We start from the raw sequence: 27,528 nt of genomic DNA, 5'->3' as shown, positions 1-27,528 counted from the left end.
CATGTGCACACACATGTGTGTGTATGAGATAGAGAATAAGCCGCCCAAGGGCATGGATTTCTGTCTTGATTTCCTCACTGCCCTATTCCCAGTGCCTAGAATAGTGGCTTATTGGAAATTACCCTGATGCTGGAAAAGATTGAGGGCAGGAGGAGAAGGGGGCAGCAGAAGATGAGATGGTTGGATGGCATCACTGATGCGATGAACATGAGTTTGAGCAAACTCAGGGACATGATGAAGGACAGGGAATCCTGGTGTGCTGCAGTCCATGGGGTTGCGAAGAGTCGGACACAACTTAGTGACTGAACAACAGCAATAACATCACTGTTGCTTCACAGGCAGGTGTTGAATGAGTAATTATTTGTGTGTGTTGAGGAGTATCAATGTGATCGTTATAAGAGTATCTCTTTTTCAGCTTTCCCAGGAACCACTTTGATACTGTTCTTCCTGAATGACTTTTCAAATATTGAATCCCCTATGAATGGGTTAGGGAGGCCTTTTGTGACATTGTCAATTTTATCATCAGTTGGGATGCTCTGGCTGCAACTTAACTGGCCTTACAGAGATAACTCAATGTGTTCTCTTGAATAACAAATGGCCCTGGGCCAGGCAGGTTCTGTTCTCTCTGCTCTGCCATCACCAGATAGCAGCATGGTGGCTGTAGCCATTCCAGGCATCATGCCCAGACATGGCAGAATCCAGAGGCAGGAAGATCAGGAGTCTTCAGTTCCTCCAGTTCCTGTTTAAGAACAGGAAGACTTTCCTCTAAGCCCCCATCTCAGTAGCAAGAAATCGGTCATGTGCCCTGTCTAAACCCACCACTTGCAAGGGGAAATGAGACCACCGTGACTGACTTGGGGCTGTGTTAGTTTGCTTAGTATATTCAGGCAGCTGTAACAAAATACCACATAGTGGGTGTATTATAAACAACAGAAGTTTATTTCTAATGGTTCTGGAGGCTGGGAGTCCAAGATCAGGATGCTGGCAGATACAGTATCTGGTGACGGCCTACTTCCTGGTTCATAGATTTTATCTTCTGGCTGTGTGCTCACATGGCAGAAGGGACAAGAGAGCTTTCTAGGGCTGCTTTTATAAGGGCACTGATTCCATTTATGAGGGCTACACCCTTAAGACCTAATCACCTCCAAAGGCTCCACCTTCTAACACCACTAACTTGGGAGTTAGTGGTGATTCAGATATTAGCAGGCTTCCTTGATAGACTGAGTGGCTTTAAACAACAGAAAGTTATCTTCTCACAGTTTTGGAGGCTGGAAAGTCCAAGATCAAGGTCCCAGCAGGGTTGGTTTGTGGCGAGACTTTTCTCCTTGGCTTGCAGACCAGTCTTCTCACTGTGTCCTCGCCTGGTCTTGTCATCTCTGCACGTGTGTCCCTAGCCTCTCTTCCTCTTCTTATAAGGACAGCAGTCCTATTGGATTAGGGCTGCGCCCTTATGACCTCACCTGGTATTAACTCCTTTAAAAACCCTATCTCCAAACACAGTCACATTGCGGGTTAGGGCTTCAACATATGAATGGGGGGAACATAATTCACTCCAGAACAGGACCCAACCTGATTTTTGTTGGACAGAGACAGAAATCTGAATAAAATAGGGGTTCTAGGGTATTGATAGTATCCCCACAATCAACAGTCACCTTAATTATTCAGGGACACCCAGGACACAGCTGAAAAGAGTGGAATTGCACTAAAAAAGACTCATTTTATTTTTTGATATCCAGGCCAGACTTAGGTACAAATCTCATTTCTGCCACTTAGTAGGAAGTGGCTCAACCCAGCTGAGTTTTGGCTTCCTCATCTGTAAAGTAGGGATAACAGACATGGTCTCAAAGGCCATTGTGAAGAGTGAATGGGAAAAGGTATATACAAGTGAAAGTGAAAGTCGTTCAGTTGTGTCTGACTCTTTGCGACCCCATGGACTATCAGTCCATGGGATTCTCCAGGCCAGAATATTGGATTGGGTAGCCTATCCCTTCTCCAGGGGATCTTCCCGACCCAGGAATTGAACCAGGGTCTCCTGCATTGCAGGTGGATTCTTTACCCATTGAGCTACCAGGGAAGCCCCGTGCCTAGTGCTGGGTGCCTGGTGAGTGCTCAGTGTCAAGGCTACTGTTCTCAGCTCTTTTGTCTTGGGATTGACCTTGTCTGTGCTGTTTGAAACTTTCCCCAAACCACTGCACTACGGGATACTTCTTTCTATTGATTTTCTTAACAACAAGAGCTCTTTTAAAGATGCATAATTGTCCTAAGATAGCTCTAAAGCCATTAATAGTATTCCAATGAGTAAAACATTTATTTTCTTTTGGGGAAAAAAATGCTTCAAAATGCACTTGAGAGGAAGTGTAGTGAAGCGCATGGCCTTTGATGCCAGACTTCCCAGGTCACGTCCAGCCCACCATAACTAGCCATGTCATCGTGGGCCAGCCATGTTGCTGTTCAGTAGCTTGGTTTCTCATCTGTGAAATGGGAGAATTGAAGCCTGCCTCATAGGGGTTGTGAGAAGTGGCAGCATGACTGTCAAGTGCTTCTCCCTGTGACTGGCCCAGTGTTATTCATTTTACTTAGAGTTCCACAGGCACCTCGTGAAAGGGGAGGAACACTGGGGGTCTAGAAGAGGTGGAAAGTAAAAATGAAAGTCGCTCAGTTGTGTCTGACTCTGTGCAACCCCATGGACTATACAGTCCATGGAATTCTCCAGGCCAGAATACTGGAGTGGGTAAGCTGTTCCCTTCTCCAGGGGATCTTAGGAGAGGTGGGGAGTAAAGCAAATTTCATTCTTACTGGTACCCTAGAGCACAGGCGGTACCACTCTCATTGTCCTGTAGGAATCTGCAGGTGGCATGGTACCACCTGTATCATCTGCCTACAGATGAAGAAAAAGTAGTTGGTGAGACTGGATTTGAACCCAGCGGTGCATGAGCCCAGGGCCCTAGCTCTTACCCATTATGCTAAATGCCACAAGAGTGAACTTGTTTTCTCCTCCATCCTCCCCATGCTACCAAACACTGAGAATTATAGAAATGGGTATGTAAATGACTACCTTTATTTTAGAGTATTACTTTGCAAATCTGCTCATGAGAAGTGTTACTTTAGATCCCCCAACTTGATGGTTTTTATTATTTTTTTTTAATTAGGCTCTGCTAACAGAGATGATGGAGAGATGTAAGAAGCTAGGAAACAAGTAAGTATTTTGAAATTCATAAAGCCTGTGTTTGAAAATAGAGTCAGTTGCTTTTTTTTTTTGAGCTTGGCATGCTTGCATGGGCAAGAAGCCTACAGAGCAGCAGGATAGCCCCTGACCTCAAGAATGCTGGAGTCCAGTTGCCTGGCTTCTGATATTGGCTCCACTCTTTCTTAGCTTTATGACCTTGGGTCACTTGCTTTGACCTTTCTGTGTCTTCATCTCTTCATCTGTAAATTGGGTATAATAGCAGTGCTTTCCCTGTGGGGCTGTGATAAGTGATAAAGTCAGGATAAACTTGAGTTCTTATCTTCTAGGCATAAGAGGTTTCTCCTCCACTCTGCTTTCAGTGGTAGATGGGGAGCCTGGAGTGGGTTTTCTTTACCACTGTGTCCCTAGGTCCTGGAACAGTGCTTTTCATAGGAGATGTGGATGTATATTTGCAGCTTGGATCAGTATTGTTACTTAATGTTTAGTTTTATTAGTGCACTGAAGGCTCCCTCCATTTCTTCTGTTTAAATGGATTTGATTACTTTCTTATTTACTATCCATCCATTGATCTGTGCACCCATTCACACATCCATCCACCCATCTTCCATTCTTCCAGCCAATTGAATATTTATCAAGCTCTGAATATGCACAAAACCCTGTGTCAGTCTCTAGAGGTTGCTTTTTTACTGCAATCTTTTTTTTCCCCCAACGCTACCATTAAAGGGCTGTCAGTCATCTTTTCTAACAGCATACATCCTAAAATGAAAGCGACTTTCTTAAAGGAAAGCTCTGCTGACGTGGGGCATATGTGTCTTGCAGTGCCTTGCTGTTGAACTCCGTGATGTCAGCTTTCCGGGCTGAGTTCATTGCTACAAGGTCCATGGATTTCATTGGCATGATTAAGGAGTGCGATGAGTCTGGTTTCCCCAAGGTAGGCTCTTGACTTAATCCTTGGTGGAGAATAGATAGGCAGCGTTTGCCTGACAGCTCTCCAGGGAGAGGGAATCTGGTGTCGGGGGCAGCTCGGGCCAAGAGGAAACCAGGTGAAGTCTGTGTTTCTGAAGAGTGCAGAGGAAGACGAGTGAGCGACGGGTTGAGAGACACATGTAATTGCTGAGAGTCAGGGTTCTGTGAGTCCTAAATCTACCCAGTTAGCTCACTATGAAGTATTTGGGAAAAACTTTGGTCTTACGCCTTTAAAACTGTATCTTCATCCATTAATTATGCAAAACTTTGTCCAGGAGAATAGTATCGCCCACAGGTTGGACCCGTACACAGAGCCAGCTCTTTGTTCTGACCTTCTCAGTCTAACTTGCATAAGTTTGTGATAGAACTTCAGAAAATGGTCGTTGGAAGATTAACCTTGAGATAGGCCGACTGTGACAGCCTTTTCCTTTATTTTCTTAAGTTACTCTGATTTTTAATTTCTGAGATCATAATGTTTGCTATATTTCTTAGCATCTCCTTTTTCGCTCCCTGGGGTTAAACTTGGCCTTGGCTGATCCTCCTGAGAGTGATCGACTTCAGATTCTCAATGAAGCTTGGAAAGTTATCACTAAATTGAAAAATCCACAGGTGGGTGACAATTTAGACCTTGTTTTGACTGCTTTGTGCCCAAGTTATGTAGTATGCTCTTTCTTTAAAAAGTTTCTCTGTCAACTAATCATCCTTATTTTTTAAAAAATGAAATCTACTCCGTTTAATTGTATTGTTTGTCAACCTGTAATGGAGAACTTACAACTTTAAAGATGTATTTCTTGATTTTTGTGTCCCTATTATGTCTTATTCTTGTAGCCTTAAGATGAATGAGAAATGTAAAATTATGAATACTTGAAACTTGAAAAGACCTGTAGCTCTGCAAAGAGCATTCTAAGTGCAGCAATCGATAGCACCGTTGACCCTTGAACAAGATGGATTTGGACTGCACAGATCCACTTATACGTGGATTATTTTTTTTCAGTGGTAAATACCATGATATTATACAACTGTTGGTTGGTTAAATGCATAGAAGCGAAATTGCAAATACAGAGGAATCATGGATACAGAAGGCTGACTATAAGTTATACATAATTTTTGACTGCATAGAGGATCAGTGTCCCTAAACCCTGTATTGTTTAAAGGTCAAATTATATTTGGATTTGAAAAAACAATTTATTGAGATAACCCTATATTGCAGATCAGCAGTCAAGCCAGTAATTAGCAAAAGGGAATTCCAATTTCCATCCCTTGAATGGACAGCTGAAGCCTCTTTCTCCCCATACTTCTGACATGGAAAGTCTTAGGAGGAGGAACCAACTGATTTTAGTTGCTATAATGCATGTAGTCAGAGAAGGCAATGGCACCCCACTCCAGTACTCTTGCCTGGAAGATCCCATGGACGGAGGAGCTTGGTAGGCTGTAGTCCATGAGGTCGCTAAGAGTCGGACATGACTGAGCGACTTCACTTTGACTTTTCACTTTCATGCATTGGAGAAGGAAATGGCAACCCACTCCAGTACTCTTGCCTGGAAAATCCCATGGATGGAGGAGCCTGGTGGGCTGCCGTCTATGGGGTCACACAGAGTTGGACACGACTGCAGCGACTTAGCAGCAGCAGCAGCAATGCATGTAGTGCTGGTCATCATTTTGTAGGTTTGGTTTTTATGCCTCACTTCCTTTTAGGGACCATGCCAGCAATTTATGTGGGTGCCACTAGGGAATGGTATTGGCTGTCTTTGTGTCCAAAGTTCACCACACTCTGCACTTCTTCTGTCCTATGTACCTGTTCATTTGGTTGTGGCTTCTATACAATAGAAATTTATTTCTCACAGTTCTGAAGGCTAGAAGTACAGAGTCAGGGGGCCAGCATGGTTGGTTGGAGAAGGAAATGGCAGCCCACTCCAAGATTCTTGCCTGAGAAATTCTGTGGACACAGCAGCCTGGCGGGCTACAGCCCGTGGGGTTGTAAAGAGTCAGACATGACGCAGCAGCTCAACAGCAGCAACATAGCATGGTTGGGTTCTGATGAGGACCCTCTTCCCGGTTGCAGACTGCCAGCTTCTCCTCGTCACATGGCAGAAAGAGGGAGGAAGACCTCTGGGGTCCCTTTTACAAGGGCACTAATTCCATTCACAGGGTCTTCACCCTCGTGACCTAACCACTGCCCCAAAACCCTACATTCTAATATCATCACATCAGGGGCTAAGATTTCAACATATGTGTTCAAGGGGGATACAAACATTCAGACCATAACACAACAAGTAAGTGAATATTGGAGGTAGCATTTGATTGGATCATTTATTGAGAAGGAAGTGTTAAAATGAACCCCGTTATAAACCCCTTACTGGGTATTTCCCTGGTGGTCCAGTGGCTAAGACTATGTTCTCCCAATGTGGGGGGCCCGGGGTTTGATCCTTGGTCAGGGAACTAAATCCCACATTGCACAATTAAAAGATCCACATGCTGCAACTAAGACCCGGTCAAATAAATAAATTTTAAAATAAGCCCTTGTTAATCACCACATTTATGATAGTGTATTAAGAACAGTGGTATAATTTAGAAAAATTAGAAGCTTATTTACACAATTGTGTACCTATGTTGTGCTCAGCCATGTCTGACTGACTGCTCCATGGAGTATAGCCTGCCAGGCTCCTCTGTCCATGGAATTTTCCAGGCAAGAATACTGGAGTGGGTTGCCATTTCCTATACCTATGTTCAGCAAAATCCTTGCTAAACTCCAGCTATTGAAATTCCCTGTTTAACTTAAACTGATTGATAATGAAAACAGCTTATTTAGGATATTTAAGTCAAAAGCCTCTGGGCCTCTGGTGCCTGTACTGCAGGACTTAAAAGCAACCTTGCATCAAAAGCTCATAATAACAATTTTCTCCAGATTTTAACTTCATACTCTCCTCATTAAGTCCTTCTTAGCACTTCTGTTAGACCTTAGAATGTTCTTGTCTTTACTTGTGTGAATGAGATAACTGTTTTCTCCCCTCCACTTTCTTCTTTCTTTTCCGTGGAGTGTCAGAACAGAAGAGGCATCCTTGCAGACTCTTATTTTTCCTTTCTTTTTTGTTGGCTGCACCTTGTGGCATGTGGGATCTTAGTTCCGTGACCAGGGTTCAAACACATGGCTCCTGCATGGGGAGCATGGAGTCTTAACCACTTGACTGCCAGGGAAGTCCGAGATTCTGTTTTTCCCTGGACATTTTTTCCCATTTGCCTGTTTTCTGGAGCACACAGCCTTACTAAGTTGATCATCACTGTTTCCATGGCCATCTCATTATCTTTCCTACTTGAATCTAACACATCCTTTCTTACCTAAAACCTTTGTGCTTTCTTAACCCTTTTACAACATATATACATCTCCCCTCTCTAGGACAAATGGTTTGTTTTTAAAGGCAGGAGGCCTTTTTTTCCTCAGGACATTCAAATGTCACATCTTAAATAATGTTTGAATTTTCAACCAGATCTGTGGTCCTTGAGATGTGATGAGTACTCCCCACCGTTATCTCTGCTCCCCTGCGGTTCTTCCCATTCTCCAGGTGGGGCAGAGCTTCCCAGATTTCTGTTTGGGCCCAAGTAGTCATTCTGGAATGAAAGTCTAATTAGTTTCAGGCAACTCATGTTTTCTCATCTCACCTCTCAGGGGTAGAATCTATCAATGGGCCAGGGTTTTCTGTATGTGACTGTTGAAATCCCTATCAGTAGTTTCAGAGCCCTTGAAGGAATTGGTACATTATGAGTTTTTGCCATATGGTGAATTGTAAAGCCGTCTTTGCTTTTTCTTTGTAGGACTACATTAATTGTGCTGAAGTGTGGGTGGAGTACACCTGCAGGCATTTCACGGTATGTGTACTGTGGTATTGTTTTTGTGGTATTGTGTGCTGAATATTTTTTTCATGTTCATAATTGTGACTAAGTCTAGCATAGACCTTTATGCATTTTGTGATGCTAATTATCCTTAATTTATGAAAATTGCACCTTTTTCAGTATAATGTAATGAAGTATTAATATGTGAACTATAACAAAAGGGTTCACACTTAAATGTAAGTTTGGGAAATACTACATTTTACAAAGTTAAGCAGATTTTTTTTTTTTCACCACCATACACCTTAGATGCTTAAAGTTCATTGTGACTTTCCATGGAAGTCTAATCAGCAGTGTTTCCCAAACATATTTGATTTGCTTGTAATTTAATTTTTTTCTAAGCAAGCAAAGATGCTGCTTTCCCTAGGCCCAGACTGGAAGCTCAGCTTGGAAAATACTGGTCTTGTCAATGAGCAGAGACTTTAGAAGCAGGTGGAAGTGGTTTCAAATCCTGTTGCCAGGTGTTTATTTTAATCAACTTTAAAAAATATTGAAGTTTAACCTATATGAAGAAAGCTTACAGAAACAGTAAGTTTGCTTTTCAGTGAATCTTTACTGATATACCCAGGGAATCATGGTCTAGATGAAGAAATAACTCCCCATCCCCACCCCAGCCTGAAGCCCCCCCATACTTTCCTCTCAGTCATGGCTTTAGAAGTTGAACATAAACACCATCTGGCCTCTTATCTCCAGAAATGGTTTTGCCTCATTTTGAGCATTATTGTAAATGTTAGTCTGTTAATTTTCTTTCTTTCATCCAGTTTTTGTTTCATGGAAACTTCTAGCACATGATCTCCCTTGTATTCATTACCCAGAAGTGACCAACTTATGACAAATGTTGTTTCATTTGTGCCTTACCCCTTCTCCCCACCCCTGGATTATTTTGAAGAACAGCTTAATCATCGTGTTTCACCAGTCAGTATCTCAGTGTATGGCTCTGATATAGAATTTCCTTTTCTGAAACAAAATCTCAATATGTTATCCTAACCGAGAAAATTAATAATCTTTTAATACCATTGAAACCTGATATTCCGATTTCCCCTAGTTTTCTCATAAGTTTTTCATACTTTGTTCAGTCAGGATTAAAATGGGCCAAGCACATACATTGTAAAACACTTTGAGGCCTTTTAACCTTTAAGTTTCCCTCTTTTCCCCTCTTTCTTTCCTTCCCTCCCTGTTCCCCTCCTTTTTGACTCTGTTATTTATTTATTGAAGAAATCGGGTCCTTTGTCCTGCAGAGTTTCCCAGTCTGGACTGGCCAAAGGCATCCCTGTGGTGGTGTTAGCATGTTCTTCTGCCTCCAGCCTTCGTGTAAATCGGCTGTTAGTTCTGGAAACAGGAGACTTCATCAGCCTTATATTTGACTTTCGGATACCATGGCTGCTGATGTGGTGCTTCTCCTGGAAGGCTCATGGTATCTGGTTGTTTCTCCATAACACGAGCGGCCACCAAAATGCATTCATCTCATGGTTTATCATGGGTTGCAAAATAGTGGTTTTCAGAATTATTATCATTTCTCCTATATTTGTTAGCTGGGATACGTATTGATATGAAGAGAAACTTTTCACACCACATATTTGGTTACCCTGAGGTACAGTTTGTACAGAAAGGCAAGATGCTCATTTTTGTCCTTGTTACTTACTAGTTGTTAGAGTGAGTCAATCTCCTAGCATCCCCAGAGGTGACCAGTGAGTGGTAGTTGCTGTTGGTATCTTTAGGGATTCTTGGGTTGAAATATATTTGCTCTGTATCAATCCTCGCAATTATATTATTCTTACTGATGCTCAGTGGTCCCATCTTGATCCAGTGAGTGCTTTATTAGGTTGGCTTCTGAGTCCTCACATATTCTCTGTAGTCCTTGATACCTTCTTTGGTTTCTATATAAGATGCTCCAGCCTCCCTTGTACTTTCTTATCCCACATTTGGAATCAGCCCTTTCTCTAAGAAGCTTTGGTTCCTTTCATTGCCAGTGTCAGATTTTATTTTAGTGCTGTGACACTGGCTAAGCCATTTAACTTCTCTGAGCCTTAACTTCCTCATCTGTAAAATGGGGATAATGATGTCCATGCTGGGGAGTTTAATGAGCATTAAACGAGTACTTACTGGCGACTGTTTAGATGGTGTGCTATGTGCCAGGCATCTTACCTCTACGCTGCACGGCTTCGTATCGACCTTGTCAGTAAACTTCACTGTTCCGGTTATACAGACCAGACATCAGCTTGCTTTTTCTGTAGAAGGCCACTATTCCTGTATTTGAGACTCTGTGGACCATGTGATCTCTGTTATGGTACACGCGTCCGTCATTGCCACTCACTGTACATGAAGCAACCGTAGACCAAACATGAGTGAGTGTGTTCTAGTAAGTTTTATTTATGCGCACTGAAAGTTGAAGCTCATACCTTACAATTTTGCCTTACAATTTTCCTTGTCACCAAATATTATTCTTTTAATGTGAATATAAAAATCATTCTCTGCTCCTGGGTTGTATGAAAACAGGTACCAGGGTGGATTTAGGCTGTAGTTGGCCGGCCCCTAACACAGCTGAGAAAAGTGCGGTGCAGTGGGCAGTGGGTCACCCAGCCCGTGTTCTTCTCGCAGAGCCTCGCTGCTCTTTGCAGCACCGGGGAGGGGCCCAGGGTGGGCGGGCAGAGAGTGGCACGTTGGATTTCACCAGCACTCAGGGAAAGCTGGGACAGTAATACTCCAGAACCCTGAGATTGGTGTTTCAGTCCTGACTTGGTGCAGACATAGATGTCTTTAGGGCTGTAATATGGGTGGAATTTTCCCTCTGACATTACTTGTAGCAGAGTAGTTGAAACTGTTCCCTGGAAGGTGTGTGCTATGCTCTGAAAATGTTAGTTCTTTCTACCAGAAAAATGGTCAACAACTGTCATTCAGTGTCTAATACAGGTCTGCTTTTTCCCCCTCTTAGAAACGAGAGGTGAATACCGTTTTGGCCGATGTCATCAAGCACATGACTCCAGATCGTGCCTTTGAAGACTCCTATCCTCAGGTGACAGCTTTATATTTCTCATTTCTACATTGTTAGGAATTTTATTCTGTTGCATTAAGTAAGTATTTTGCATGGGGGTCAGGCTGTCAAGTCTGCCACGTCCCAGCCATGTGCCCTTTAATCAGTTACTTTGTCTTGCTGTGCCTGAGTTTTCTTACCTGTAAAAATGGGAAAAATAGCAGTCCTATCGGAGTGGTTGTGAGAATTGAGTGAGGTGTGATGTGGGATGTACAGCTGCTTGGCATGAGTAAGTAAGATGGCTATGTTCTTCAGTTAAGCTAACCTTTTATTTGGAAATAAATTCAAATTTTATTGGGAAGTTAAAAGAATAGCTCAGAAAACTCCCATTATCTTTTACCCAGATTCACTAACTGTGAATACTTTCCATGTTTACTGTATCATTATCATTGTCTGTATACATATGCACACATATTCCTACATGGTGTATGTAAAATTTTTTAAAACCAGTTGAGGGTAAATTGCATACGTCATGCCATTTTTGCCTCTAAAGAGTTCAATTAGTATTTCCTAAGAACAAGGACATCCTCCTTTATAACCAGAGTTTAGTTTATCAACTTCAGGGAATTTAACATTAATATCTTACTTTTGCCTGTCCACAGTCCATATTCCAATTCTGTCAGTGGATTCAGTGTCCTTAATAGCAGATTTTTTGTTTCCCCTCTAGTACGAATCCAGCTCAACTGTAAAGTAACTTCAAACCTAATTAAGATTTTATTTTTTATTTGAAAACATGATGTTCTGTACTTATCGCCTATGATTGGTTGGTGTCCTGAGTCACTTAATATAAGAAAATTAGTTCCATATTCTTGTACAATTTTAGAATTCTTACATTTTACTCATTTAAGAATTGTTCACCACTTGCTAATTAAAATGGCTCACTATTACAATTTACTGAGCAGCCACTAACTATTTGTTGATGGAATGAAAAACGACACAGGTGTGCACAGCAGGCTTTGGTCAGTACAGTAGGGTAAATAAAATGTGTAGAGAAGATAGGTCATGATTTTGTGGGTGGTCAGGGTCTCGGGCTCATATGAAGACTGATGTGCATTAAAATTTTAGTTGGGGAATTCCGATAAGACCTTAACTGCCAGTGACCCAATTCACCAAAACTTGAACATAATAATTTTAATGCCGTTCATTCCTAAGAGACAAGGGAATTATACTATACTGTGATTCTGTTATATGCAAAAGCAACTTATAAAAGATGCCCAGGGGTGAGCCTATGTTCCAGACAGCTACCCATATTGGTTGTGAGCCCTTTGTCTTCAGTGGGGGCCACATCAGGAGAATAAAACTGCAAGAGTCTGTGAAGAATTAGCTTACTCCAGGTCTAGGATAGGGAAGGTGCAAGGTGAGCCTGAAACATTTTCTTGTGCCAGGAAGTAAGGAAGAACTGCTGCGGGCAGGTGAAATGAGCACAGGAGCAACTTTAAAGGGGCTGTCATGGGCCCCGATTGAACATCAAAAGAAATAAATACAGTAACGAATTATAATCCGTTGAGTAAAATAGGAATGCAGGAGTTGGCCTCTATGATGAATAGGTAAATAAATAGATTAGGGGTAAGGCGGATAAAGGTGCCATCAGCGAAATGTGAAAGAAATGGTAGAGTTGAAAAATCACTGTTTGCAGCCATCTCAGTAAAGACAAGAGTCATTCTTCATCCTCAGGCAAGAATCATCAATGAATGCTAAATCTGGAGGGGATGTTTGATGAGGAGCAGGATATTTTCGTATCTCTTCCTGTAGAATGAGTGTTAGTTGTAAGGGGGAAAATATTGACTCTATGGTGGAGAATTTGGACAGCCATTGACAGTCAAAATCCATATCAGCAAGTGGGATATCACGTGCTTCCAGATACAGTACCCTGAGAAAGACACAGCATCATCCATGTAGCATTCCAGTCAAGAATGCATGGCTGACTCTAATCAGGAGGTAACACTAGTCACGTCCAAATTGAGTTGCATGCTAAAAAGTAATAGCCAAAGCATTACCAAATCATTGGCATCAGCGCTACAAAGGTTAAGGAACTGTTTCAAATCAACTATAGAGACATGAAAACAGAATGCATTGCATGATCCTGAACGGAATCCTGTGCTGCAGAGTGGAAAAAATAATGCTGTGAAGAACGTACTGACACAACTGACAAGACTGGAATGCAGATGAATGATTAAAGTGTTAAAGTTATATCAGCATTAACTTTTCTGAATTTGATAATGGCAAAATGGAAGTATCAGAGAATATGTTTATTCTTGGGAAATACAAATGAAGTATTCAGGGGTGAGGGACATGACACATGCAAGCTACTTTAACATGGTTCAGGAAAAATGTAATACGTCTTACTACATAGATAGGATAATAGAACAAAGTTCAGTTCAGTTCAGTTCAGTCGCTCAGTCATGTCCGACTCTTAGCGACCCCATGAATTGCAGCATGCCAGGCCTCCCTGTCCATCACCATCTCCCGGAGTTCACTCAAACTCACGTCCATTGAGTCGGTGATGGCATCCAGCCATCTCATCCTCTGTCGTCCCCTTCTCCTCCTGCCCCCAATCCCTCCCAGCATCAGAGTCTTTTCCAATGAGTCAACTCTTCACATGAGGTGGCCAAAGCACTGGAGTCTCAGCTTTAGCATCATTCCTTCCAAAGAACACCCAGGACTGATCTCCTTTAGAATGGACTGGTTGGAACTCCTTGCAGTCCAAGCAAAATACTAAAAATCAATGACTTTGGATAAAGAGAGCATGGGAGTTTTTTTAAAGCGTTTTTAAAAATTATGAAAGTATAAAAACACATTTATTGGAAACTTGGAAAATGTAGAACAAAGTTATATATAGTTCCACTGTATATTACAGTTGTTTTTTTAAGTAGATAAGTTAAGATTTTTAGTTGGAGTTTTAATATCAAACTCTCAAAAATTAGTAGAATGAATACACAGAAAAATAGAAGGATATAATAGACCTGAAAAACACTATGAACCAATTCAACATAATTAAGATGTATATAATTTTCACACAACAGCAGGATACAAATTCAAGTTCCCATAGACTGTAAATCAGGAGACACTGGAACATATCCAGGAATGTAAAACAAGGGGCAAAAATTTCAGAGTCTAAAGGTATTGAAATCATACAGAGTCTGTTCTCTTATCACTGTGGAATTATGTTAGAAATCAGTATCAAAAAATATTTGAAAATAACCCACATATTTTCAAGTATAATGTAACATTTACCAAGAGAGATCTTTGGCTTAGCCACTGAAAGCCTCAGAAAAAAAAAGACTGAAAAAATGCAGAAGGTGATTGCAGAGAAGAAAGCACTTAAATGAGAAATAAACATCAAAATGAGAAATTAATATCAAAGGATACTTAAAAAAAAAACCCCAAAATTTAGAAATTAAATGTCCACTTTTAATTAGTGGATGTATCTAAGAAACTATAACAAGGAAAATTAGAAAATATTTGTAACAATAAAAGTGAAAAGAGAATTTATCAGAATTTGTTGTATGCAGCTGAAGTTGCTCAATGCAGCTAAATACAATGTGGAATCATGATTAAGGTATCATGAAAACAAATAATGGACACTAGCATAAAATTTTGTAAAATTTGAACAAAATCTGTATTTTAGTTAATAAAACTATATTACATGTTAGTTTCCTGTTTGGAGTTTTTTTTTTTTTTTTATGACGTAGTATTTCTTTAGAGAATTTGTGAGTTTTTTTATACTGTTCTTTCAACATTTCTGTAAGTTTGAAATGATTTCATGGTAAAAAGTTATAAATACACAATCTACACATATTTTAAAAATTCTACCACTGGATCAATTAGATAGGTGAGGAGATAAAGCAAATAGAGCAAAACGTTAGCCCTTGTAGAATCTCAGTGCTAAGTGGGTGTTTTCTATATTTTCATTGAATTTTCTTTGTGTTTCAGCATTTCATAATGAAATACTGAAGGAAAAAAAAATCTCTTAAACATTATTTGTAAGTGTGTTAGTGTTAGTCACTTAGTTGTCTCTGACTCTTTGACCCCCGCCAAGGGCTATAGCCTGCCAGGCTCCTCTGTCCATGTAACTCTACAGGCAAGAATACTGAAGTGGGTAGCCATTCCCTTCTCCAGGGCATCTTCCAGACCCAGGAATTGAACCCAGTTTTCCTGCATTGCAGGCAAGTGCTTTACTATCTGAGCCACTAGGGAAGCTCATTTGTAAGTGTACTTAAGTAGTAAAAAAAGATTTCTTGTTCTAAAGGGTTTGTTGCTGTGGAGAAGGTTTCAGGAGCTATTTCAACCAGACCATATTGCACTATCTTTGAATGCTCTGTGTCAGAACATTGTCATGATGTTTTGAAGTCCTTTTGCTTGATGATCTAGTCAAGTGTTTAATTATGAAACAGGGTGTGTACTATTAGTATTCTGTATTTTTGACCATGAGCCATTTACTTTGCAGATGATTTAAACACCAGTGTTTTTAGTATAAGCAGAATAGTTGTCAGTAAATTTTCCCTCCTTGGTTCTCCCATGTCAAGGCTGTGTCACTAGACTCTATGCGTGTCAGGGTGAGGGGTGGTGGACATCAGTATCTGGGTATCCAGGACAGGCCTCACAGAGTGTGCCATCATCTGTGGTTAGTGCCAGGGCCTTTGACCCCACTGTCAGACTCAGACCAGTGTCTCTCCACTGAAGTAGTCAAAAAACCCAGGACTACCATGGGCTAGAATTGTTGTTGTTCAGTTGCTAAATCGTATCCAACTTTCTGCGACCCTATAAATTGCAACACCCCAGGCTTCCCTGTCCTTTACTATCTCCCCAAGTTTGGTCAAACTCATGTCCATTGCATCCGTGATGCTGTCCAACCATCTCATCCTCTGTCGTCCCCTTCTCCTCCTGCCTTCAGTCTTTCCTAGCATCAGGGTCTTTTCTAAGGAGTCAGTTCTTTGCATCAGGTGGCCAAAGTGCTGGAGCTTCAGCTTTAGCACTAGCCCTTCCAATGAATATTCAGGGTTGATTTCCTTTAGGATTGACTGGTTTGATCTCCTTGTATCCAAGGGGCTCTCAAGAGTCTTCTCTAACACCATAGTTCAAAAGCATCAATTCTTTGGCACTCAGCCTTCTTTATTGGCTAGAATAGGGATCTATAAATCATGGCCCATGTAGCCCAAATAGTTTTATCGGAACTCACACACAGCCATCTGTTTACATATTGTCAGTGGCTGCTTTCCAGCTACAGTAGCAGAATTGAGTAGTTGTGATGACTTGTATGGCCCTTGATAGAAAAAGTTTGCCCACCTCTTGAATATTCATAGCTGACTTGATCAGAGAACTTAGAAGGGCAGGCACTGCTCTAAGCACTGTAGCCGAGCCATCCCATTTAATCCTCCCAGTGAGCACGATACTGCTTTGGAGAAGAGGAGGTTGAGGCTGAGAAGTTCTTCCTCTAAGTCTAGAATAAAATGGGTAAACTCAGATTGAGACAAGACTTAACCTAACCGAGTAATTCCCTGTTCTTGTGCACTCCAGATTTCCCTAATTGTAATTGTGATTGCATGTGATGAGACAGGGTTGCCTTTTTAAAAATATCCAAGTTTTGTTAAAGATGTGTGTTTCATTTTGTTTTGCAGCTTCAGTCAATAATTAAGAAAGTAATTGCACACTTTCACGATTTCTCAGTTCTTTTCTCAGTGGTAAGTAACTATCTTTAACTATTTTAAAAATTTTATATCTGAGTCAGAGGTTCCTTTAATGTCTCAGTAAATTTTTCATGGTATCCTCGACCAAAAAAAACTTAACAGTTCCTTTTTTTATTAAAAAAAAAAGTTGGTCTAAACAGTTCAAATATTTATATCATAATGACTTAAGCAGCTTAAGCAATAATATTTCTATTATTGTGAAAATAATGGGCATAGACTGATAGAAAAATATTGTTTTTATTTCATTCATGACTTTCTATGGGATGTGTGTGCCTACTGGGTATCATACAACTTCTGAAACCTTGGAACTAAACTGAACATTGATTTTTTTTTTTTGCATTGTATCTACTTTTTATCATACAATTTAATGTTGAAACTCAGAAATATATCAAGCTTATAGTTGTCTCAGTGTCTTGACAGAGTTGAGATTTATTATATTTCCTTAGAAATTGAAAATATCCTGTGACACCCTTTTCATTTGCTGCAGTGCCCTGGGTACGTACCAGTCTAGTGCATACCAATCTAGTTACATACTTCTCTGCAGTAACACTCTCTGGCCCTTCCTTCAGCTTCCCTCTTCCTTCTTCCTGTTTCTGCTTCTGTTCTCTCACAGGGCTGTAAGCTTTTGTTTATTTAATAATAGAAATTGTTATTTATTGGATTTTTGCCACACTCCACGCCCTATGCTAGAGCTTTTATAATTTTTTTTAATTGAAATATAGTTGGTTTGCAGTGTTGTGTTAGTTTCAGGTGTATGGTAAAGTGATTCAGTTACACATAGACACATATTCATTCTTTTTCAGATTTCTTTTCCCATGTAGTTTCTTATAGAATACTGAGCAGAGTTCCATGTGCTATACAGTAGATCCTTGTTGGTTATCTATTTTATATATAGTAATGTGTATGTTTTAATCCCAAACTCCTAATTGATCCCTCTCACCTCCTCCCCTTTGGTAGCTATAGTTTGTTTTCTCTGTGAGTCTATTTCTGTTTGTAAATAAGTTCATTTTTATCTTTTTTTAGATTCCAGGTATAAGTGATGTCAAGTAGTAGTTGTCTTTCTCTGTCTGGCTGACTTCACTCAGTATGACAATCTCTAGATCCATCCATGTTGCTGCAAATGGCATTATGTCATTCCTGTTTATGGCTGAAATATTCCATTATATATATGTACCACCTCTTCTTTATTCATTTATCTGTTGATGGGCATTTAGATTGCCCCCATTTCTTGGGTATTGTAAGTAGTGCTGCAATGAACATATTGGGGTACATGTGTTTTCTGAATTATGGTTTTCTCAGGTTATATGCCCAGCAGTGGGATTGCTGGGTTATATGGTAGTTTTATTTTTAGTTTTTTAAGGAACCTCCATACTGTTCTCTGTCGTGGCTGTACCAATTTACATTCCCAACAGTTTAGGAGGGTTCCTGTTTCTCCACACTCTATCCAGCATTTATTATTTGTAGGCTTTTTGATGATGGCCATTCTGACCATTGTGAGGTGATGGCTCATTGTAGTTTGATTAGCATTTCTCTAAGAATTAGCAGTGTTGAACATCTTTTCATGTGTGTTTTGGCCATCTGTATGTCTTTAGAGAAATATCTTTTTAGATTTTCTGCCCATTTTTAAATTGGATTATTTGTTTTTTGATGCTGAGCTGTATGAGCTGTTTGTATATTTTGGAGATTAATCCCTTATCAGTCGCATTGTTTGCAAATATTTCCTCCCATTCTGTAGGTTGTCTTTTCATTTTGTCTATGGTTTCTTTGCTGTGCAAAAACTTTTAAGTTTAGTTAGGTCTCATTTGTTTATTTTTGCTTTTATTTCCATTACTCTGGAAACAGATCCAAAAAGATATTGCTACAATTTATGTCAAAGAGTGTTCTGCCTGTATTCTCCTCTAGGAATTTTATAGTACTTAGCCTTACATTTAGGTCTTTAATTGATTTGGAGTTTTTTTGTGTGTATAGTGTTTTCAGTTCAGTTGCTCAGTGTCCGATTCTCTGTGACCCCATGGACTGCAGCTCGCCAAGCTTCCCTGTCCATCACCAACTCCCAGAGCTTGCTCAAACTCATGTCCATTGCATCTGTGATGCCATCCAACCATCTTATCCTCTGTTGTCCCCTTCTCCTCCTGCCTTTCCCAGCATCAGGGTCTTTTCTAATGAGTCAGCTCTTCATATCAGGTGACCAAAGTATTGGAGCTTCAGCATCAGTTCTTCCAGTGAATATTCAGGATTGATTTCCTTTAGGATTGACTGGTTTAATCTCTGCAGTCCAAGGGACTCTCAAGAGTCTTCTCCAGCACCACTGTTCAAAAGCATCAATAGGATGTTCTAATTTCATTCTTTTACATGTAGCTGTCCAGTTTTCCCAGCACTGCTTATTGAAGAGACTGTCTTTTCTCCATTGTATATTGCCTTCTCTGTTGTAGATTAATTGACCATATGTGCTTGGCTTTATTTCTGGGCTTTCTATGCTGTTCCATTGATCGGTATTTCTTTGTGCCAGAACCATACTTTTTTGATGACTGTAGCTTTGTGTATAGTCTGAAGTCAGGGAGCCTGTTTCCTCCAGCTCTGTTTTTCTTTCTCAAGATTGCTTTGGCTATCTGGGGTCCTTTTGTGTTTCTATACAAATTAAAAATTTTTTTGTTTCTAGTTCTAGTGAAAAATACAATTTGGTAATTTGATAGAAATTGCATTGAGTCTGTTGGTTGCCTTGGGTAGTATAGTCATTCTGACAATAATGATTCTTCCAGTCCAAGAACATGGCCTGTCTTTTCTTTTGTGTCATTTTTGATTTCTTTCATTAGCATCTTATAGTTTTTGGAGTACTAGTCTTTTGCCTTCTTAGGTAGGTTTATTCCTAGGTATTTTATTCTTTTTGATGGCAGTGGTAAATGAGATTGTTTCCTTAATTTCTCTTTCTGACCTTTCATTGTGTATAGAAATACAACAGATTTCTGTGTATAATTTTTTATCCTGCAACTTTACCAAATTCATCGATGAGCTCCAGTAGTTTTCTGCAGTGTCTTTAGGATTTTCTCTCTGTAGTATTGTGTCATCTACAAACAGTGACAGTTTTGCTTCTTTCCCAGTTTGGATTCCTTTTTTTTTTTCTTTTTCCTTTTCTGATTGCTGTTAGGACTTCCAAAACTGTGTTGAATAGAAGTGACAAGAATGGACATCCTTGTTTTGTTCCTGAACTTAGAGGAAATACTTTCGCTTTTCCCTGTTGAGTATGATGTTAGCTGTGCGTTTGTCATACATAGCCTTTATTAGGTTGAGGTAGGTTCCCTCTGCCCACTTTCTGGAGAGTTTTTTTTAATCATAAATGGATGGTAAATTTTATCAAAAGCTTTTTCTTCATCTGTTGAAATGATTGTATGGGTTTTATTTTTCCATTTGTTAATGTGGTGTATCACACTGATTGATTTGCAGATACTGAAAAATCCTGGCATCCTTGGAGTAACTCTCACTTGATTCACGGTGTATGATCCTTTTAATGTATTGTTGGATTTGGTTTGCTAGTATTTTGTTAAGGATTTTTGCATCTATGTTAATCAGTGATATTAGCCTGTAATTTTTTTGTATGTGTTGTGTCTTTGTCTGGTTTTGGTATCAGGGTGATGGTGACCTCATAGAATGAGTTTGAAAGTGTTCCTTCCTTTGCAATTTTTTGGAATAGCTTCAGAAGGATAGATGTTAGCTTTACTCTAGATAGTGGATAGAATTCACCTGTGAACCCATCTGGTCCTGGACGTTTCTTTTTTGGGAGTTTCTTAATCACAGATTCAGTTTCAGTGCTTGTGATTGGTCTATTCATGTTTCTGTTTCTTCCTGGTTCGGTCTTGGGAGATTGCACCTTCCTAAGAAGTTCTCCATTTCTTCTAGGTTGTCCATTATGTCGGCATATAATTGCTTATAGTAGTCTCTTACAGCCCTTTGTATTTCTGTGGTGTTGGTTGTAACCTCACTTCTTCATTCCTAATTTTATTGATTTAGACTCTCCCCCACTTTTTTTTTTTGATGAGTCTGACTAAAGGTTTATCAGTTTTGTTTATCTTTTTCAAAGAACCAGCTTTTGGTTTCATTGATCTTTTCTATTTACTTTTCTGCATTGCCTCAGGTCATTTTTAGACCAGCACTGGGAAGCAAGGGTAGAAATGAGTCCCACTTTACAAATGAAACTAATGCAAGAAGGGGTGGAGAGCCGTGCTTAAGGTCACACCGGCACTGAATGTGGAGGCTGGATGCAGAAGTCACTGTGTGAACAACTCTGACTCTGCTTTCTCTGTTCCCCTGTACAATCGTAAAAAGCCTGCCTTGCCTTCGGGTACTAAGAAGAGCTTTGTTGCTGTTCAGTCACTAAGTTGTGTCCAACTCTTTGCGACCCCATGGACTGCAGCACGCCAGGCTCCTCTGTCCTTCACTGTCTCTTGGAGTTTGCTCAAATTCATGTCCATTGAGTCGGTGATGCCATCCAACCATCTCATCCTCTGTTGCCCCCTTCTTCTGCCCTGAATCTTTCCCAGCATCAGGGTCTTTTCCAGTGAGTCGGCTCTTCACATCAGGTGGCCAAAATATTGGAGCTTCAGCTTCAGCATCAGTCCTTCCAATGAATATTCAGGGCTGATTTCCTTTAGGATTGATTGACTGATTTGATCTGTTTGTTGTTCAGGGATCTCAAGAGTCTTCTCCAGCACCACAGTTGAAAGCATCAATTCTTCAGCAGTCAGCATTCTTTATAATCCAACTCTTACATCCATACATGACTACCGGAAAAACCATAGCTTTGACTAGACAGACCTTTGTCAAAAAAGTGATGTCTCTGCTTTTAATACACTGAGTTTTATAGCTTTCCTTCCAAGGAGCAAGTGTCTTTTAATTTCATGGCTACAGTCACCATCTGCAGTGATTTTGGAGCCCAAAGAAAATAAAATCTGTCACTGCCTCCACTTTTTGTCCTTCTGTTTGTCATGAAGTGATGGGACTGGATGCCATGATCTTAGTTTTTTGAATGTTGAGTTTTCAGTCAGTTTTTACCCTCTTTCACCCTCATCAAGAGGCTCTTTAGTTCTCTTTCATGGATCACAGCCTTGTCATGGTGAAGGGGCTTGCATAACTCACTGAAGCTATGAGCCATGCTCTGCAGGGTCACCCAAGACGGACAGGTCATGGTGAAGAGTTCTGACAGAATTGGTTCACTGGAGGAGGAAATGGCAAACCCACTGCAAGTATTCTTGCTGTGAGATCCCCATGAACATTATGAGCTTATACTTACCTAAAGGTTTTCCAGGACTTCCCCGGTTGTACAGTGGATAAACATCTGCCTACCAATGCAGGGAAGACAAGTTCAATCCCTAGACCACAGCACATGCCACGAAGCAACTGAAGCCTGAGTTGTGTGCCACAACTGCTGAGCCCTTGTGCTGTAACTACTGAAGCCTGCACACCTAGAGCCTGTTCTCCGCAACAAGAGATGCCACTTTAATGAGAAGCCTCTACGCTGCAACGAAGAGTAGCTCCTGCTCTCTGCAACTAGAGAAAGCCCATGGCAGCAATGAAAATGCAGCACAACCAAAAATGAATAAATAAATAATTTTTTAAAAAGGATTGCCCAGGTGATTCACCAAAATAGTAACTGGTCCCAGCCCTGATCCCTGGGCACATGTAATTTATTTTAATAGTAATAGTTTTAAAAAACCTCAGGGTCTGGGACTTCCCTGGTGGTACAGTGGTTAAGAATCCACCTGCCAGTGCAGGGAACACAGGTTCAATCCCTGGTCCGGGATGATCCCACGTGCCACAGAGCAGCTAAGCCGTGTGCCACAATTACTGACTTGAGCCCTCTAGCTTCAACTACTGAGCCTATGTGCCACAAGTACTGAAGCCTGCATTCTCTAGGGCCTGCGAGCCGCAACTAATGAGCTCCTACGCTGCAACTGCTGAACGCCCAAGCCCTGGAGCCAGCAAGTTGCAACCACTGAGCCTGGGTGCTGTGACTATGAAGCCTGCACTCCACAGCAAGAGAAGCCACCACAATGAGAAGCCTGCACTCCACAGCTCAAGAGTAGCTCCCCACTTTCCACAACTAGAGAAAGCCCATGTGCAGCAACAAGACCCAGTGTAGCCGAAAATGAATAAATAAATAAAGCAGTGTGTGCGTGTAAAAAATAAGAAATGATTAAAATGGCTGGTGTTCTGTGACAACTGGAAGGGTGGGATGGGCTGGGAGGTGAGATAGAGGTCTAAGAGGACACAGGTGCACCTGTGCCTGACTCGTGTTGATGTATGGCAGAAACCAACACGCTATTGTAAAGCAATTATCCTTCACTTACAAATAAATAACTTTTTTTCAAAAAAGGCCCATGTTATGTTAGAAAAAAAGTAATAAAAACACCTCAGAGTCTTCTCCTTGCTTCCACGAGTCCTGATTAGACCTGCCTCAGAAAGACAAAAAAACTCCTCTTCCTCTGTTTTGACCTTCAAAGAAAAAGTAACCTATAAATCTCTTCTAGTAACTTGTGTAAATTGCAAGTAGAGTGCTTTTTTTTTTTAGGAAAAATTTCTGCCATTTCTGGACATGTTCCAAAAAGAGAGTGTCCGGGTGGAGGTTTGCAAATGCATCATGGAAGTTTTTATCAAGTAAGTATAGCACAAAGTAATCAGAAGCTTCGATTCCCACTGCCCTTGTGAAACCTGTTGATAAGAAATCAATTTATACACTTTGAGGCCCTATGATGTAATGATGTGTTTATACCTAAAATAACATTGAGAGGAGAACCACATTAAAAGGAGTAGTCATGATAAAAGTTTATAATTAGCTCTTAAGAAGACAAAGTAATAAATATAAATATTAGATGGGCTGACCATCACCCACAGTATCTCATTCCTGTGAGTTTTGGGAAGGAGCAATCTATTGATGTACTATTTATTTAGGGAGTTTTAAGATTTTAAGATAGTCATACTTATCTTCTCTCATACCAGAGCTTGAAAGATTTCTATCTTCAATGTGTAGATTTATGATAGGTTTTCAGTTTAATTCCTTTCCTTTTATTGATTAAATCTCTTTCCCAAAACTATTGCTGGTGGTACATGAAATACTTTGATAGTACATGGAAGAGAAACTTTTATTTTAAGAATGTATATTTATTTTAAAGTATATTAGATAATATATAACTAGTTTAATCAGTGACTTCTAATGTATTTTTCTTTAGAACAGGGTTAAGTTAAAAGTTAAACTGACTTTAAACATTAAGTATGTAGATATGATTAAAAAAAAAATGTGTGTTAAAATGAAGCTCAAATAGCAGAGTTTGGAAAATTGAGTTAGAAGTTAGTTGAGTATATGTTTTAAGCTTTCCTTGTATTTTCTTTCTAAAAGACTAATTCCATATGCTTGAAATGAGTATACCTACTTTACTTTCATGAAGATTTGTTGTAAGAGCTTGTCTTTTGAGAAACTAAATTAATAATTTTGTCTGCACTTAACACAGTTGTAGACAGCTTCAGGGGTTCAAGAAACATGGTAAGAACACAGATTTGCTGTTGGGAGAAGTTACGTTAGAAGAGCAAACTTGTTAGTTAAAGAAAAATTCAGAGAAAACTAGAACATTGCCCATTGCTGGTGAGCTGAGCTATGTTAGATGCCAACCAGATAATTTACTGCTTCTCACATATGTCCCGTAGATGAGAACTAATTCCATGCTTTTAGTGCTTGGTGTAGATGACTTTCACTCTTATCCCCAAATGTCTCCCAGGCATCAACAGGAGCCCACCAAGGACCCCGTGATTCTGAACGCCCTTTTGCACGTTTGCAAGACCATGCACGACTCTGTGAAGTAAGCCATGCTTAAGGCTGAAACGAGCCTGGATTGAGTCTTAATGCCACATAATAGTGCATTAGGGAATTACTGCTTTAAGCGGCCGCTGTGAATAATATTATTTTATGGGGTCTATTAAGATTCTTGTTAACAAGGACATTCCAATCCAGGGGAGGAGGGAGGCTGAACTGAGGGTAATCTTCCTGAGAAAATGAGATGGCAGATGTTTTTACAAAGGGATTTCTGTTGGGAGGAAAAGGCTGGTTTCATCCAAATGAACTCATGCTACGTGTCTCCTGGAGATTTCTGAGAGCAGCAGATAGTATAAGAATGAGTTCACTCATCCAGTAACATAGCCTTTAAATTTTTTCTCATTATTAGCCAGTTATTTGAAATTCAAATGAAGTTGCATATATTCCTTACATGAAGGACCTTATTTGTTCAGTATACTTGAGGCTCAGACCTAGTCACCGGCCTTACCTTTGGGTCAAAAGCCAGATTATCTCCTTTGCTTTCTAGTTTGATGTATTTCTTTTTTTTTTTTTTTCTTTTTCATTACATGTTTCCATTTGACTGTGCTTGAGGCAACTCCTGCTTCTCTGTGGCTGAAATTTTGATCCCTAAAGAATTTTTAAACACAGCAGCTTGATTCACTGGAAACTGTTACAAGTACTGAGAAAATTGTTTTGGAACTTAACCATCAGCTAGATGAATTGAGTTTCTTTTGTTTTATTTTTTTCCCCCTGAATTGTAGAATCTTTATTTTCATGACTTGTGCTTTCAACTTCGTTAGTTATCAAAATCAAAATATCAAGAGTTTTCATAATAAGTAGAACTGCTAGACTTTTGTTGCACAAAAATACGTAAAAACCCAAAAGACATTTAGGAAAGTACTTGTATTAGTAGGACATGTGTTTTTGGCCTAAATAAAATAGCAGATGTATTTCTCTTGTGAGAAGTGGAGCCAGAAGGTCAGGGTAGGGTAGCTCTGCTCTGGAACATCATCCAGGAGCCCAGGTTTCTTGTCCTCCAGCTCTCCTGTCCCTCTAGGGTGTTGTTCTTGTCTTCCTGGTAGAGATGGCACCTCAGCCACATTCATGGTGCAGCCTGCAGGCATCAGAGGACAGCAGCTTCCTTTTAGGGACACGGTTTGGGAGGCTTTGTACATCACTTGCATTCGCATCCCATTGGCCGGAAGTGTCATGTGGCTTCTTGTAGCCTCAAAGGAGCTTTGGGAAATGTAGTCTCAAAGAATGAAGGGGACGTTGCATATTGGAGGACAGAATGCTGATTTTGCCAATACAGACTTGTTTTAGAACAAGAACCTTTGTCTTTGACTCTTAAATTAAAAAAAAAATAAATTTGGGAAACCATTTATAAACCTTCACATATATTATCAAAACTATAAGGACTTGACATTTTCTCATTTATATTTATACTAACTTTGCTATCAAACCGAAGCAGCTGAGATCTGTGGTTTACTTTAAGCTATATTTCCAGAATAAGGTAGATTGATGAGTGGAGGGTGGAATGGAGAGTTATGTGATAAAGCAAATATTATAAAATGATAAGATAATAGTAGGGTGTATTGGTGTTGACTATATAATTTTCAACTTTGCTACATTTAAACCTTTTTATAGTAAACTGTTGAATGAAAGTTCTCTGGAATACAAAATTTGAAGTTGAACTTTGCTATCCAAATTCCAAAGAAGGGAGAATTACCTTCTCTTTTGCTATTAATGAATATATCTTGAGAACAGTGTCTCTAAGAGAGATGAGGAACACATTTAAATTATGTTAATTTAGGTTACATATTTTCATCAAAAGAAACACAAATATGGAAGTTTTTTAAATCTAGAAAATGCAGAATGTTCTTACCTGTTAAATTACTTATTTCTCATTTATTTTTTCCTTTGGAAACTTTATTACCTCAATGTCAATTATGTACAATTATTGATTTTAGTGCACTCACTCTTGAAGATGAGAAAAGAATGCTGGCATATTTGATTAATGGATTTATAAAAATGGTAAGTATTGGGGAAGAAGTTTCAGTGTACTTAGAAATGTGATGTAATTGTTTATCCTTCCTCTGGTGAAAGCAGTTAACATTATGTTCCCTGGTGCTTTTCATTTTTATGGAGATAAGATGAAATTAGAAAACAACTTATATTAGCCAGCACTCCCCTGGGGGCAAGAAGAGCCAAGACAAACTGGCTTAAGGAAAAAATAAAAAGGGGACGGTGGGAGGGGGACTGGCTGATGTGACATAAAGTCCAGGGGTGGACCTCTCGGAAGGAGCAGCTGGACTTGGGGTCTCCGTAGTGTCATCAAGAACTGCTGTGTGTGTCTTTGGCTCATGGCTCTTCTCTCCTGGCATCCCTCCCAGGCAGGCTTGCTCCCCACGAGAGCCCCGGGTTTCCATTCCTTCCAGTTCTGCAGTGCAGCAGGAAGAGCTCCAGCAGAAGTTCTAGGGCTGAGTCTTTGGAGTAATTTGGGCCACTGGCTCGTCCCTGAGCAGATTGCTGCTGTGAGAAGGAAGGAACACACCGGCCAGGCCAGGGAGACAGGCTCCCCTGGGCGGCCAAACCATGGGGACCCAGAGTGGGAGAAGAGGCCTCCTCTTTTTCTTTTTTCAGTGAAGCCAATTTAAATTCTTTCATTTGTATTTTTTAAATTATTGTTACATTTTTTGGCTGTGCCATATGGCTTGCAGAATCCTCAGTTCCCTGACCCGGGATTGAACCTGGGCCACGAAAGTGAGAGCCCAGAATTCTAAGCTGTAGGCTACTGGGGGACCCGTGGAGAAGGGGCTTCCTGAAGCACCTGATGTGCTGCTCTTCAGATGCTGCTGAAAACGATTTGGGGAGTGGGTGAGGGTGAAATGTCAGGTGTCCACTCTCCATTCATCCTCGTTACTCAGCGCTACACGACAACTCATCCCAGACT

At 40.3% G+C, this 27,528-nt stretch overlaps 1 protein-coding gene across 5 annotated transcripts in view; it reads left to right on the top strand.

Moving 5' to 3' along the window:
* VPS35L (VPS35 endosomal protein sorting factor like) overlaps nt 1-27,528 on the top strand; it is a 138,311-nt gene that overhangs the window by 65,534 nt on the left and 45,249 nt on the right. For all 5 annotated transcript variants that reach the window (XM_027528171.1, XM_027528175.1, XM_027528172.1 and 2 more), the window contains exons 15-23: nt 3,150-3,196; nt 4,007-4,118; nt 4,646-4,762; nt 7,964-8,017; nt 10,971-11,051; nt 16,688-16,750; nt 23,319-23,404; nt 24,520-24,600; nt 26,546-26,609. In XM_027528171.1, the coding sequence (XP_027383972.1) occupies nt 3,150-3,196; nt 4,007-4,118; nt 4,646-4,762; nt 7,964-8,017; nt 10,971-11,051; nt 16,688-16,750; nt 23,319-23,404; nt 24,520-24,600; nt 26,546-26,609 (705 nt within the window). The remainder of the gene's footprint in view (nt 1-3,149; nt 3,197-4,006; nt 4,119-4,645; nt 4,763-7,963; nt 8,018-10,970; nt 11,052-16,687; nt 16,751-23,318; nt 23,405-24,519; nt 24,601-26,545; nt 26,610-27,528) is intronic.

This window comes from Bos indicus x Bos taurus, chromosome 25 (genome assembly GCF_003369695.1).
Source record: "Bos indicus x Bos taurus breed Angus x Brahman F1 hybrid chromosome 25, Bos_hybrid_MaternalHap_v2.0, whole genome shotgun sequence".
In the NCBI taxonomy this organism is placed as follows: Eukaryota; Metazoa; Chordata; class Mammalia; order Artiodactyla; family Bovidae; genus Bos; species Bos indicus x Bos taurus.
The sequence above is the reverse complement of the archived record's forward strand: the minus strand, read 5'-3'. Positions and strand labels throughout refer to the sequence as shown.